This window comes from Aplidium turbinatum, chromosome 7, assembly GCF_918807975.1.
Source record: "Aplidium turbinatum chromosome 7, kaAplTurb1.1, whole genome shotgun sequence".
In the NCBI taxonomy this organism is placed as follows: Eukaryota; Metazoa; Chordata; class Ascidiacea; order Aplousobranchia; family Polyclinidae; genus Aplidium; species Aplidium turbinatum.
Genome location: NC_137478.1, coordinates 23,765,462 through 23,781,767, shown reverse-complemented (window position 1 = coordinate 23,781,767; position 16,306 = coordinate 23,765,462). Strand labels below are relative to the sequence as shown.

General features: G+C 36.3%; 1 protein-coding gene across 1 annotated transcript; it reads right to left on the bottom strand.

Moving 5' to 3' along the window:
- Positions 1-1,445: 1,445 nt before the first annotated feature.
- On the bottom strand, positions 1,446-15,958 carry LOC145773866 (uncharacterized). The gene is made up of 5 exons (XM_082584988.1): positions 15,806-15,958; positions 13,137-13,248; positions 8,416-8,574; positions 5,196-5,337; positions 1,446-4,852 (listed from the first exon to the last, which is right to left on the bottom strand). The coding sequence occupies exons 1-5, from the start codon at positions 15,956-15,958 to the stop codon at positions 4,750-4,752; spliced, it is 669 nt and encodes a 222-aa protein (XP_082441114.1). The 3' UTR covers positions 1,446-4,749.
- Positions 15,959-16,306: the final 348 nt, after the last annotated feature.

Genomic DNA, 16,306 nt, shown 5'->3' with positions numbered 1-16,306 from the left:
TTGTCATGGTTCACATTTCCTAATACGTTTAATTTTACATATGGCCAGCCAGGGGCGGATTTACCTATGGCGCCGGGGCGCCCCCTAAAATTCCAATTTATTTTTATATGTCTGCATGCAAATTTCCTTTTTATGCTATACTTTACTTGTAAATTTCCATTTTACTAACGTACTGTAAAACAATGCGTGATGTTTAGTCTCGGCAAATAGACATACTAACCGCTAATAACCGCTGATAACGGTACAAGAGACAATGGACATTACATAAAATACTAATAACTAATAAAGAAACTTTTTTTAATTCAAGTTTAAATAACATAATGCATGGTAGCAATCCAGATTTTATGGCAGTTTAGGCAGAGAGATAGGATGGAATGCCATACAGCAACCTTTTGGACAGTAAAGCTGGATCTGGTCTTGAACACATCTCTGCTAAATTTATTACGTATTTTATTCAAAACATGTTTGTGATCGAATTACTTGTTTGAGGAAATCTAATGTCATTTTTATATGTTGTTACAAATTACAATTACGTATTGAGACGTTTTTGCAACATTATCAGCATGAGTAGTTTAATCGTATTGTTCTTTTGCTCAATTGCATCATTGTCAGTTCACAATATTTTGTTTTGCTGATAGGGCATATGCCCGATTTTGCTTATTCTACAAAATAAAAATGGTAGACTCTTATTGCCGCAAGCGCTTTGTTCATATTTGAAATATTTTTTTATTCGCAATATCTTAACTGAGTACCACTCACTTGTACTGAGTACACCTAGGCCTCACCGTTTGAATGTTTTTTATAATGCATTTTTTGGGCTATGCACCAGTGAGCTTCAGGCACTCTAGGTTGGTGATTTATTGAAATGGATTTTGGTAGTTACCCCTTTTCATTCACTTGGAGCGATCACTGTTGTATAGCCTAAAGTTTTAGTGGAAAATACCTAAATTATCATTTCACGCTCGTTATTGCTTTTAATTACCACGAGCGGCATTATGGCATTGCCTCAACTTTACAACTGATTGTCGCTTGTGGTGTTGATTTGTGATGTGGGAATGACTGGTAGCCTACCTGACTTAGATAGGCGATTTTATTGATAACGCAAAAAAATGTTCCCACCTATTTGCGGCGAGGTTGTTCAATACTTCTTTGACGCGCCCTAAAATTTTGCCCTAAATGCCCCACTGTTGCCAGCCACAAAATAACTAAGTTTTGGCATAATCCCTCACATATGTTGCAAGAAAAACACTCCTGTTGCAGTTCCTTCCTTCAACGTTCATATCAGCAACATGGTTGCCTACCACGCTTGCTTCGTGGATCGAAACGTTCAACTGAAGACAGCGTTTCACCGGAATCATCCTCTTGGTGGAAAGGATTTTCAAGTTGATATCCGGGAATCATACAAATATTCTGGTGACCTTAGTTGGCTCTTATATTCAATGCAGACTTGTTCTATTGCAAGGTTTACATAACGCACTCATCTTAAAGTTAATCACCAGACAAAAAGCAAATAAGCCAAATTAAAAGTGTGATAGTGACTTGATTGTTATTTTCAAAACTTTGATTATTCTGATGAATTGATGATGAAATTACATCATTGAACGAAAAAGAAGCAGAAATATCAGATGCAAATTTCGATTATTAGGTACATTTCTATAAGGAAATTAATGAAAAACAATTCAATTTGATTGCAATGAGCACTGCGGGTTTAAGCAGGCGAACATTATCCTGCAGCATATTGCTGATATAGCGCTGTGATAGCTGTGCGCCAAGGTGACCACTCTAGTGCTCCAGTTTGAGCCAACCATTCATCTTAGCAAAGCTTCATGAGATATATCTTTTCATGCAGTGTTTCCTTATCTTAACGGTAGATAAGCAACCTATCCGCAACTATCATTAAATATTTAGAGTTTGGGCAGAAGCTTAGGGCTATTTATTAGGGTGTTTCATTTTTTCACCATTTTTGAAATTCAAAATACCTGGGCTCCCATCTGGTGGTATTTGGGGAAAAAAGTTTACACCCCAAATTTTTTTCAATTATGACGTCATATTGAGGTGGTCCACGAGGTTTGAAATTTTTGGGCCTCAAAATCTCGAAATTTGGCCGTATCTCCGGAACCACTCATCATAGATCGACAAAATTAGTATCAAAATGCGCAGAAGGGTTGGTTTTCTATACCTGATGTAGAGAATATTAAGGTCTATGTGCTTCAGAAAAAAAGTTATTTCAAAAAATCTAATTTTCGGTGTATTTTCTCCTGATGAACAGAGATCAGGTGATCAAAATAAGAAGTTTTTCTGTATTTTTCCATCTTGGAAGCTGTTATTGCGTAATAATAATCGTTGTTCGTTTTGCAAGAGATTAAATGGTAATTTGAAGGTATTACTATTATAATAATAATGTAACCGTTGAGGAAGAGGTAGGCTATGCTGCTCAGTGCTCACATGCTTTAGATTAAGTGTCATTATGGCATTAAGGTCAGGTAATAGTAAGTCGATGCAAAATTTCAAGGAATTGAAGAGAAATGTGCTTCCCCTTAATTTAGATATAGTCAGTCACTATTTTTACTTCAGGAAGAAAGTAGCCGAAACTAATCTTAAGTTTTTGAAGAAAATACCCCATTTCAAAGATTGAAAGATGAACTGCTGAAAGATGTAGTTGGCATATGGAACAAAGCTGGTCTGCCAGTGCTTAGCAAACAGAGAAACCTAGCACTTCTGGTTTACAATCTGCCAAAGCATCGGCACAACTATGTTTGAAACAGAGAAAAGGAAATGAAGTAATTAGATGTCTAAGCAGTAGCGAAAGCGACTCTGATGGTGATATGAATTGGGAAGATGATAAGGAATACGAGCCTCTGAAACCAGCTGTTTGAGGAAAAGTGTACAAGAAAGTACATTCTTTTTCCATAAATGATAGAAGTTGTGTACTTGCTGATCGTAGGATAACTTCGGTACGCCAGCAGTCAGATCTTATGAGGTAGATTCTTGGAAAAGATCAAGTAGCTGCAATGCTGCATCACCTTCGACAGTATATCGCCAACGACAAAACAACGAGAGAAAAATCTCTGACGGAAAGTGAGAAGCTTCTCAACTCAGCTTCTGCCATGCAGTCATGTTATGATGGGCGCGTTGTCAATAAAATAGATCGATGCGTTTCTTGGGCCAACTTGTTGATGATAATGGCATGAAGCACGAAAGTGTGCTTGCTGTTAAATCTTTTCCCAAAAGTGTGTCGGTCACTGCAGAACTGATTTTTGGCACCATCATCCAGGAGGCTTGCAGAGTTCACCTATCCCAAGTATAATCAGTCATGGCTGATACGACTGCTCTCAACATAAGAAAAAAGTCCGGAGTCAATACTCGACTGGTCAATTATTTTAATGATGAAGTTGGTCATGATATTCATACCCTTTAATGCATGTTCCACATAAACGAAATATATCTTTCCCATGTCATTTCTTGTGTGGACCGCGCCAAGAAGGGTCCTGGAGCAATGCAAGATGGGGCTTTGCCCAGATAAGCAAGACTAGACATTAGACAAGCATAGTACTGAAACCTTAACACCAACTATTATTACGCAATAACAGCTTCCAAGAGTGGAAAAATACAGAAAAACTTTTATTTTAATCACCTGATCTCTGTTCATCAGGAGAAAATACACCGAAAATCAGATTTTTTGAAATAACTTTTTTTCTGAAGCACATAGACCTTAATATTCTCTACATCAGGTATAGGAAACCGACCCTTCTGCGCATTTTGATACTAATTTTGTCGATCTATGATGAGCGGTTTCGGAGATACGGCCAAATTTCGAGATTTTGAGGCCCAAAAATTTCAAACCTCATGGACCACCTCAATATGACGTCATAATTGAAAAAAATTTGGGGTGTAAACTTTTTTTCCCAAATACCACCAGATGGGACCCCAGGTATTTTGAATTTCAAAAATGGTGAAAAAATGAAACACCCTACTATTTATTATAGAACTATGAACGACAAATATTAGATTTCAAATCGAACATTTCTGCGGTAATCTCTGCCTGGATTAAAATATTTTGAGAAATATAACACAACAAAATGCAGCACAGCAAAGGAATTACGTAATTTATGAATTAATTTTCAGGGGCACTCTAGCTAAAACAGTAAAACAATTCGCTTAGTAAAACGATGGAAATGGGAATAAAATACAAAACAATGACAATTCAATCAACGTTTTGGTTACATCGCTTGCACAATGCACATTGCACAGGCTAATCGAATAATACGTCATTTATTGTCTCAGGAGATTTTGATCTTTCACGAGTTGGTTGAGCATGTTAGAACAGAAAATCGCTTGCATGATATCTCTCCGCCAGGGCTGGCCAGAGGCTAATAGCAAAACAATGCGTGATGAGATCAACGAAAATGTCGACTTCTGGCTAACTCTGCATTGATATAAAACAACGTTAAAGTCACAAAAAACATCGCTCTTTGTTCACAGCGCTGACAAACGGAAAAAAAATCTGCAACAATTAGTTTCATTCTCACAGATTACGTTCTTTTATCGTTTTGAAACGATGATACAACAACAAAATTAAATACAAAATAACTTATTTGCTATTTTTAACAAGAAAATGCGACAAACATAAAGCGAGACAAACAAATCTGCTTTGATACAAAGGAAAGTAAAAGATTTTGAATTTCGAAAATGCAACAAAACAAAACATTGAAAAGTCATCGATGTGATGACGCGACCAGTTAATGACAACTATATCGCTACAATGACTAGTTCATTGTTGAAAGTTTCAACATTTCCAACTACTTCCCACGTATTCTTCGCTGCATCATAAGTTTCTATTGCGTCGGTTTTTCTGTAAATTGTGATCGAATAAAAATTACAACACGAAGCAATAAAATTAAAAGACAAAACATTGTTGAAAACTGATAATAATTGAATTATTTTAGTCAAATCAACTTCGTCGTTTGCAAATGTTGGATATTGTAAATTTAAAATATTAAAAACAAAATGATTAAAATTTGAAATTTTACATCAGCGAGGGACAGATTCAACCAAACTATGTTTCAATAAATTGTAATGATCTCATATTAAGTTATTAGAATCTCGTATGTTTCTATTCACAGGTTGGTAGACTCCATTAATTCAACTTATTCATGCTTTCTATGCATTGATGACGTCCACAAACAACCACTCACCCTCCAGCGACATGCACCATCCCGTCTATGACGCATGAACCGTGGTAATATCTTGCAACTTTCATATCAGCAACATCGGACCATGCTTGCTTCCGTGGATCGAATCGTTCAACTGAAGATAGTTTGGTCCCGTCATATCCTCCTGTTCGAACAAGGTTTCCAAGTCAATATTCACAAATTGTATAAATATTCTGGTAACCTTAGCATTCAGAGCAGACTTTTTATACTGCAAGATTTACACCAAACAATTAACTCAAGTGAGACTAAATGCACACAAAGTATATCAGCCATGATGAACAAACTGTCATAGCATCTGCATTGGCCTATTGAGTGAACAATTTCAAATGAGTTGCAAAAACAGTAAAATTTTGCTTCATCTCACAAGAACGAAGATTAAATGTAATTTGTAACAAAATAAGCAAATAAATGTCATTTGAAAAACACATTGTGACATTTTACGCAAAGACCCAGTGAGTGACGTCATGCAATGGAAACATTTAGGAATCATAAGTGGTGAGATATCGCAATCATCTTGAATTTGCTTTATAGTAACACGTAGGGTTGACGTTTGTTCAGCCGGGATGCCGTGAGCATGTATCGCCTGAACGTTGTGTTTATGTAGATTGCACTAAACAAGAATCCACTATCTTGCTTCAGCACCTTCGCTATAATGTCCTGAGATTGCATTTATTGCCCTAATTTGGTTATTTATTATTTTGTTATAACGATTATTTGGCACTGCATTTTCAAATTTGTCTGTTTCATTTTGTCTGTTTCATGAGAAACAACAGCAAGTGCGGGTGGCTGGAGTCGAACATGCAGTCTCTCGACTGCGAGCCCAACGCGCTAACCACTCGGCCACTGCTGCCGATTGGTTCTACGAGCAAAATGCTCATGTTACAAATGAACAATTTGAAGCTGAAACAATGGATAAAATAAGTGACTCTTCATCATTTTGTAATGCAAGATGGCAGTGACAACAAGCAGTTTTCTAAAAATCAACATATTGTATATTGACAATGTCGATGATATTTCCAATCCAAATTTCCAATTCGCGCAGCAGAATATAAAATAAAAGACGCTGATCTAAACTTTGTTTTTGAAATACTGCATTACATGAATCTCTCTGATTCCGTTCATCACTTCTTTCTATAATCTTGGTTAAAGTGTTTTCCACAAAGACATTATTTTGACAAAAATATAAAACGTTTTTGTTGCACATAGTATACATATAAATTCTGGTTCACTTGTTTCATTGATTTGTTACAATTTGCAGACTTCTTCCAATTTTTCCGACTGTTGATAAATAAACAACTTCTGTTAAACAGTCTCCAAGATGAAAACTTGAAGCGACTTCAATTTGCCAAAATTCCGTATCCCAAAGTGAAGCTTACAAACCAGTTGAATATTCAAAATGTGGCAAGATCGATTATGCTGGGAACGTTTTCGGTAATGGCGACCTTTAAGCAAATCATGTATTGGTGTTAAAAGTCGATCTTTGTTGATGGATCGAAACATTCATTAAGTATTCATCCAGTTGGAAGCAAAACTCACATACACTTGTAGATGTAGAAAGTGATCTTACAAGCTTCAAGTTGTTCATAATGGTGGACCCACAACAATTTCCTGTGTATTTGGCAACGACAAAGCGAATATTTCAGTTTGCTTGAAGTTGTAAATTTAAGTTGGCTTCTGGAATTTAATATCAAAGTTTTGTTTTTAAAAGCAACTAATGTATGTTCTTATCGAAGTTACTACCAATTCTTTATAAATTCAAGGAAATGTTTAGGTTCAAGTTAATTGTTTTTTCATATAATGATCTGACAATATCTCCTCTGTAATTAGGTGTAGCCATGCAAATCACTAAATTGAAAGTTCGATGCAGAAAAAACTTGTATTGAGCTGTTCACGACTTTTTGTATCAAGCAGGTTAAAAGACAAAATTTAACAGTTGCAAGCCGATCAAAAACAAACAAAACATGGAAGGCCAACCTGCGTAGCCTTGTGACGTCATAATGACAGTCGTCATACTGGCAATGGTTTGTTTCGAAACTTTTCAAGGCAGAAGAGAAGTTAATGCGATGTAGCAGGTCTGCTCATGATCAACAGAACTTGTTGAAACTTTTGCAAAACTAAACAGCAAAACTTGTAAAGTTTTGAATTTTTGGAACTTTGTAAGATTTCTGTCAAATTGAGCAACGTTAGTTTGACCATTGACATCCAAGGACCATCCACATTTAGGTCGCAACCCAGTGGTTGAGTAGCACTGAGTCAAGTTAAAGTTGTTCCGTGCCTGATTAGGCGTAGGGTGGCGCCAATCTATGCTTTGTCTTCCTTTGTTCACATAACTTCTCAAAGCGCCGGACACGCCACACTCAATGCGTTGGACTGGTCTTGTGACGTCGTTAACTTCCTCCAAACTGCGCTGCTCTGAACGCCACGAAGGAGGATTGTGAGTACCTGGTTTGGTTTGTTTTAAAACTTTTGATACTTATTTCCTTTGTCATGGAACCCAAGCCTGTATAAACAAACGATCCAGATACTAAGCCAATGAAATGGTGAATAAAGTCAAACATGGCCACCTGAAGATGCGGCCTGATTTGTCACATTTTGCAGATTTTGATTACCGCTACTGCTAGTGTTTGATTGACATTTTCTGAGATTTTTTTACATTTTGCGGTCTCTTAATGATATAAAAGCTTTTTGTTGCCTTGGGGAAGCAGTAGCAAATGAGAAAAAGTAAGTTGAAAAACGCTCAATCAGACTGTTATTGAAAAATTAACAGTCTGACTAAAATCTTCGCAATCAAACTGTCTTTGTTTTTCATCATCTGAGGATGTTAAAACCTATTGTATCGTCTGGGGAAAACAGTAAAGAAAGCGTAAAAATATAATATTTAGAAAAATTCAATTGAACATTTGCCTAATGTTGGCAATATCTGGACATTTCTGCAAAATGTGACAAATCAGGCCGTATCTTTAGGCAGCCATGAGTCAATTCTCAAAAGTTGAGAAAAAAACTCGTTAATTAAATCATTTAATTTAACATTAACTTTTTTATTAATCAACTTTGAACGCTTTTCTCATGCTCGCCTGGTACTTAGTTGCGTATGTTCTATTAATAATATTGAGCTACTCAGCAAAACTTCTGATTTTAGATGTCCTAGTTGTTACAAACAGATCAATATAAACATGGCAACAAACGTTGATATCAATCCTACCTATTGCATAGACTTGATCGTTCAAAACAACAGCAGATAAACCAAATCTTTCAACTTTCATGGACGGAATTCTTCTCCACGGACCTTCTCGTGGATCCATGCATTCCACTGTGTTCAGCACCTCTCCGTTATTATAACCACCGACAGCGTATATCAACCCTGTTGGAGATTGATGGTTTGTTAATAATAATATTCCAATTTTATCCTCAGATTTCTTTATAAATCAATATTTTAAATATAAAAATGCAACAAATAGTGATTGTTGCGACTGTGTCAATAATAATAATGATGGAAGATGCGACGACTACAGGAGTGCTGCACACCAGCGACTAGATCCCGTTCATTTTGTGAACTCAAAAATTTGACATTAAATATTTACTTCTCAAAAGTTTTTAAATTTGAAAAAATATTTTCTCTTATCAAACATGAATATAAACCAAAATAAAGTGCAACAAAGAAATTTGTTTTGATAAAAGTCAAGAAAAAAATTATTACGTTAGCATTGTAACTTCATTATCTTTTGATAAGCAACAAGTGTGATTGTACATAGGCCTACACAAAGTATTAATAAAGAGTTTGTAACACATCCTCATAGGCTACTATTTTAAAACAATATGGCGTCATATTTCATGACAACACAAATATGACAACACAAATATGACAACCTCGCCAAAATGTCAAACTCGGCAATTGTCAATGACAGCATTTGCATGCGTATGTCGTATGTTGCCGTTCCCATGATGAAAACTAGTGAACATCATTACATACATTAAACAAAAATAACTCAATGAACCAATCTAGGACTGAGTTATTTTTGCATAAAAATCGATTCGATGAAAATCGAAGCTATGGAGTCGAACGAAAATTTACAAATTCTTGATTTCTAACTGTGCGACTAAGTCCAATCTAACGTTCAAAACTGGCACTTTTTCAAATTCAAAGCTACATTGTGAGAAGAGTGATCGGTTTAATGATGTTCTTGGTATATCGTCACTGAACTACCAAAAATCGTTATTTAATTTGATATAAAGATACATAAAACTTGTAAGAGAGTGACTACATATATTCAAGCATAAAAGTGTCCGACACGAAAACATTTCAAAAATACTTCACTTACTTTAATTTGACGCAAAAGAGTTTGTCTTAACTGAATTTAAAATTAAATGGCCAAGAATTTCGTTTTCATTGTATAAAAACGTCATTTCGAGCAAACATAAGCTACTGTACCTACCAATAAGTCAAAAGAACAATCATTGAGACAAAGAAATGAACTTAAAACAGAAAATTGAAACAATCGAGGACATAAACAAAACACAACCAACAAACGTGTTATTGTTCCTCGATTTATATCAAGCCAGATTCGGAATCGTGCTTTTTCCAACGATTCCGACTCCAGATACCTCACAAACCTTCCGACTCTACAGCCCTGATAAGCTCAAATAATTCAATACAAAATTTAGAAATAACAATTGCTGCATCCGATATGTAAGACATGAATTTTATAAAAGTTTCAAGATTTGTTTGGGACGCTAAGATCACAAATTATTTTAATTTTATTGAAAAAAGAAATCAACAAAAGAACGAAACCAACATTTGGTGCAAAGTGGATAATGTTTACAAAAAGCATTGAAAAGTTAATTTCCGGATGAACAAACGTGCAAACATTTTGCATCTATTTCTTTTCTTGGGTTTTACTCTAACGATTTTTTTCACTACAAACAGTGTGTTGCACTGGAAGATCATTATTTTGTAAATATAGCGTCTATCTCATGTCGCATTACGTTGTAGTGAGTTGGATACACAGAATGTAAAATGCATGGTATACTTTTTGTGTGTTTTCCATGTTGCTCATTACTCTTCATACCATAGCCGTACGAGACCAAACCATTTTGGGGGGGGCAGAACGTGATTTGCCCAAATGTGCACGCTTTTATAGAAATTGCCCAAATATAATGTCTGCGGTGCATGATAACAGTGAAAAACTAACATAACAAGATCACCAGCAGTGGCGTAGCCAGTAATTTTGAATGGGGGGTTTTGACGGCGTGTTTCGCTTATGGCGACACCCAGCAGTGGGGGTCTGGGGGGCCTCCTCCAGAAAATTTTGAAAAATTACTTTGAATTTGGTGCATTCTGAGAGTATTTTCAACAAAAATGTGGTTATGAATATTCCCGTAAAATGGTGCCGTCCGGTGGCATAGCAAAAGAATAAGATCATGTTTTCTTCGGCATTTTTCGGAAATAAAGCTACAATTCTCTATGTTTTCTTTTTGCTAATTCCTAGCTGAGATATTTGAATGTTTGGTAATGGCAAAACTCGCTCTTTGCAATACCCACCCACCTCCCCCCCCCCCCTGGCTACGCCACTGATCACCAGCTAGCTAAAATTTCTTACCAAAGTAATCAAAATAGAACAACTGAATTCATCTTTGAAGATACCTTGCTTGTGCATTGCTCGATGCTTCTGCACTTTGGCATGGTAAGTAGGAGTAACAAATGTTGTTTTACACACCACAAATAATAAACAACGCCACTTAAATATTCAGTTGTGATATCATAAAAGACTCAGAAAAATAAACATTGCAGGAATCCGGCTTAGGGTGAGTGTGACCATGCGGATTAAGAAAAAAGTACATAACAATAGAGAAATTATAATTAAATGTAACAAAACACAGACATACTACTTCTGTTCAAATAAACTTTGTTCAATCAATTAAAGTAGTTTTGATGATACGAATTTTAGTACAAAAATAAAAAGGTCTGGCAGCACTACTTCTAAAAATATAGTTAGGCTAGGTAATTTGATGACAAAATTAACTAAGTTTAATATATTCTAAGTTTGCATACAGACGGTGACGTAGGATTCAAAGAACCCAATTAGCCTAGCAGTATGTATTTACATTGACTCAATGTCTGAATATTGAATAATATTCAATCATCGGATTTGCAGAAGGCGTCGTTTAATTTTCAAAAAATCGCCGAATAGGGAACTCGCCGAATAGTAGCAGAACCTTTTATAAAAGTAACCAAACAAAGCTAAGCAACACTTTAACATTACTTTTAACAGGTATAACATGTTTTTGTTAAATATTGTGGTGTTGCTTAGCTATGTCCGTTTATGGTTGAAAAAGTACTGTGACCTCCCAACCCGAATTGTTTTATAAAAGTAGGCTATTCACCAGATTTATATAAATTCATATTTTGTAGCTGCCCAAATCAAGATGATAAATGCATTTATGGATATTAAAGACTTTGTAAATTTTGATGCCGAGGCAACTGCATCATGCCAATTTGGGCAGTTTTAGAAATAGACTATTATCAGATAATTTCATATTTTTTGTTGGCCAAATCTAAACGATACAGTTATGTAAATGGGAAAAATTGATGAATTTGTTCATTTTGGGGAAACTGCCTCACGCTAATTTGGGCAGTTGCATAAACAGACTAACCAGTTTCATCAAATAATTTCATGTTTTCAGCTGCCCAAATCAACACGATGTATTTGTGAAAATTTAGCTATAATTACCTATATAGAAAATTTTGCGTTTTTATTTGGGCAGTTTCACAAAAGTATTAGAGACATATTTTGGTGGCTGCCCAAATTGGCATGATGCAGTTGGTTAAATGCATTTCATACTACAGTTTGATCACCATGCAATACAATACATCAATACGGATGTGCCAAATGAAAATTTTGCGGCACGTTTCTTATGCAAATAAGAGGCTGTACTTAGTTTGACAGGTAAAAGATATTAATTTATAGTTTTTCTTAATTCATGCAATTTTGTAGCTTTTTATATAGCAATTTTTGCCCTAATAATTTCAAGATTTTGCCCGAATTTGCGACGTTTTGAAACAACAGGGGGGCGGCTGCCTCCCCTGCCCCCCTGGCTCGTACGGCTATGCTTCATACGCATGCACTATTGCACTAGGTCTGCTTGAAACAAACTTTGTTTGGTCAAAACGAACGAATTCCTTCACAAAAAGTTTAATTCAAAAAAAGTTAAGACAAATACTTTTGATTCGAAGAGATGCAACGATACCAATATTATCGCCGATACCGATATCACTTCTTTTGGTCGATACCAATATTTTGCTGAAACTTTAGTGTTGCAAAAAGAACTGTTTTGGTATTAGCAAGGAGTTAGATCAAATGCTAAGTTTGACCTTCTTTGCATAAAGTTATTAAAAAATTTTTTGAATTGGCATATTTCAGTTATAAAGATTCAATCGATCCAATTTCTCTGCATTGTTGTGCCATAATAGTAGTGTTTAGTGATAAAAGGCCGTCATGATTGAGGGCTGGGGCATTAGGGAACAAACATCATAATTGCGGTTTCTGAAAAAATAATAAAAGGTTTGCGCAAACTCTCTACATAGGCTTATTAGGCTATCATGACTTGGAATAACATATAAAATTTAAACCAAGTCATTTCTGTAGTCATACAAAACTATTCGACAAGTGTTCAACCTAAGGGCGCTTGTTGTTCACTTGTTGCTTTTGCCAGGATTGATAAGATTACCCAGGCAGCAAAATGTATAATTTTGCATCGTTTTTACATTGCTAGACGTTACAAAAATCCATGTAATTGGGTTATTTTTAATAGACTGGTTCTACCAGTTTGTGATCTAATTTTAACCTTTTGTTGTTATAAACTTATCAAGCTTGAAGAATGTCATGACAGCGTAAGTTGGCTACGGGCTATGCAACGAACTCCCACAGTGATCACCACTTGCTCCTGACAAGTCAAAGTACATCGTTGTCTTGTGATGTTGCCAAATTGCGTCCAAGGAAGAGCAGTTTGGAATACCGAAACCGAATCGAACTCTAAACTGTTTGAATAATTGGAACCTTTAATTGGATTCGGTACATATCTTTTTTCGCGTCACATTTACGTTATTTACCACAAATGAACTTGCGCGCAAGCAGTGCAACAAATACGTTGTGCAAGCGTACACACACCGATTGGCAACGCAGTTGCCAGTTTCGCGGTTTTCTCTCAGAACTGTGATAATTCTCATTTAGGATTTGCAAGTATTTGGCCGATATTTCGACGCTATATGACCTGGGATTACTGTGATCAGCAATTTTATTGCGTTTAGTTGATGTAATGTTGCATTGTTTGGCTAATTTTTGAGATCAAAATTTTGAGAGTAGCTGACAGATATCCTTAAACAATGAACAATCATATTTTTCACCTCAGTCAATTAGAGATTATTATTTCCTATAAACTTGAGCGTTTCGGCTCTTCTCAATTAGATTTTAAAAAATGAGCGAAAAGTAAAAAGGTATAAAAAGTAAAAAGCAAATTGAAATTACTTTTGAACTCATGTACTTGCTTAGGCCACATAACCCGCGTACGTAGTCACGGTCTGACAAACAAAATGTCGTGCAAATCGACGATTTCGGTGCTTGACTGAACGTCATTCTGTACTACCAAGATGATTTGCGAAGATTTTTCACAATTTGTCACTCACAGTAAGGTCAGGAAAATTTATAATGCTAAACCGTTTGACTTTACAAGAAAAGTAGGGTAGATGAAAACTATGTTTGCTTCTGAAAACGTTAAAGCAGAACTTTGGGGAGAACCGCAAGTGAAACAAGTAACATTAGCCCACATAGGCTACGTCTTTTGATAATTAACATAATATTGTTAATTTCATTTCTTAAAGTCAATAATGATTATCGTGATGCAACGTAGGCTTTAGTATTTGATTTGTGTGGTCAACGCCACTGCATCCAACAGTGCAACAGCCATTAGGGCAATAATCGTTTGGTTCACTAACACCAAGATAAATAAGCATTTTCTTGCATGACTGTCACGATTTCTTTCTATCTCTTACCAGGAAAAAGACTTGGAAAGGTTCAATGACGTAGTTTAATGGGTTAAACCGAAAAGCAGTCAATAAAATGTCGAATAGTTCTTAGTGAAATGATATATATGAAAACGCTTGAAGGACTCCAACGAATGGTTCACCATTTCCAGCAATTAATCAAAGTAACAGTAACAGTAAACAGCAATAGATTCCAACGCTTGCGACTTTTGATCGAGTTTAACGTGATCCACTCACAGCTTCTCATACGATTCTAATTTCAATCAGAAATTATATTGGCATCAACTTTGCTTTACTCATATTTAATAACTTCAACTCTCGATCAACAATAATCTTTGCATCTACTAGCAACTGCCACCACTACAACAATAATCTCTCACAATCGACTCATAATAATCAACTCATCATAATATACTCCTCACGCAAATTACACCACTATTTATAAAAGGTTTGTTCGGTCTAGTAACTTCGAGAAGGTTACGTAATGTTGCATCACACGAACTCATCGTTCGGTCACGTTGCATTGAGCGGCATAAACAAGCAAGTTTAAAGAAGACTCTAGAACTGCACGTAGCAATCGAATGACCTAGAATACACGTTACATAATACAGATTTCGTAATCAGAGGTTACTTCAGGATAATGAACGATGATAACCTATAGCATAAGATTTTTACAATCAAAACAGCACGCTCAATCGAGATACAAGCGGCCCGTCGTAAGACCTCGCACATTGATTGTGACATACGCCCCCCCTTAGAATAATGTTGCAAACAATATAACAACACAATCAATACAAAACACACTACAAAAGAATTAATTACTCAATAAAACAGTTCTCATTAGTCCATCGTTGCATGATCTACCAACGACAGCTTTTCTCAAAACAATAGTCACGTTTTGTGCGAAAGTTTCCAACGTCCTCAATGTCTTCAGTGCACCGGCGAGCAAGATGACCCATCTTCTTACATCGGAAACACTTCCTCTCCGGACAGTCCTTGGCCAGATGATCTTCTCTGTGACAGTTGTAGCAAGCCTTTTCTAAGAGCAGCTCCTGGCTATGTGTCCAATCTCCCCACATCGGTAACAGTGGTTGTCACGGCAACGTCTGTTTTCCGAATGTCTGCCGTCAGCAACGCACTCCCTGGCGAAGTGTCCGCGTCTACCGCATCTATAGCAAACTCCAAATGGTCGTCGCCTGCCTCCTCTCCTCGGTTCTTCGCGCTCATTGTATCCATGACCGTGAGATCGTCGCTGGTTATCTGCAGAACAATCTCGAGCAAAGTGACCATTCTTGCCACAAGAATAACAAGTAACTTCAGAATTTCTCTCAATAACATTTCCGATTATAAGATCAACTAAAGGGTTTTGTAAACATAATGCTTTCACAGTCCCACTACAATATGGAGTTTCGATATATATCTTCGCCAACGGTCCTTGGATTGAAGTGTTATTTATCGACATCACAATTCCAGTTTTTCCCGTTAACTGACTGTCTTTAACCAAATCTCTCCTCACCATTATACCCGTAGAACCAGAATCACGTAAAACTTTTGCCTTTTTGTTTCCAACTGTTCCATCTACTATTGGTAGGTAATCTTCAGGTAATATTTCTTCGTAAGCATCTTTTTTTGTCTTCTTTCCCGTTCTCTTCTCCAACTGATCATCTTCATCCGATCTCTCATTCCCAAGCGTGGGTTCAGGAATCATTAATGCACAACCGCATCGATAAACGTCCGTGTCTTTATCTTTTCCAGACTGATTGGGTAGGGAAAACGACTTGTCCTTGCATTCCTTCGCTTCGTGTCCTTGCCTATTGCAACGATTGCACCACTTCCTCGATTCCTGATGATTTCTGTTAGTCTTTCTCCGGCAGTTAACAGCCTTATGACCTAAGCCATTACAATTAAAACAATGTACTTCTCTTGGAACAGCACCTCCTTCAAAATTATTTAATTGTCCTTCGTCATTATCGCATGACAACGTCTCTTCAGTCGACAACTTCTCATCATGGGCAACTAAATACTGTTCCGCCACACTGGCTATGTCTTCTAAAGT

Excerpts from the sequence above, each read along its gene's own strand:
- LOC145773866 (XM_082584988.1), bottom strand. The coding sequence starts at position 15,958 with ATGATTCCTGAACCCACGCTTGGGAATGAGAGATCGGATGAAGATGAT. Across the intron at positions 8,575-13,136 it reads AGGAGCAAGTGGTGATCACT|GGTTGATATACGCTGTCGGT; the intron begins GTGGGAGTTCGT and ends AATCTCCAACAG. Across the intron at positions 4,853-5,195 it reads ATGGTGCATGTCGCTGGAGG|AAAAACCGACGCAATAGAAA; the intron begins GTGAGTGGTTGT and ends CACAATTTACAG.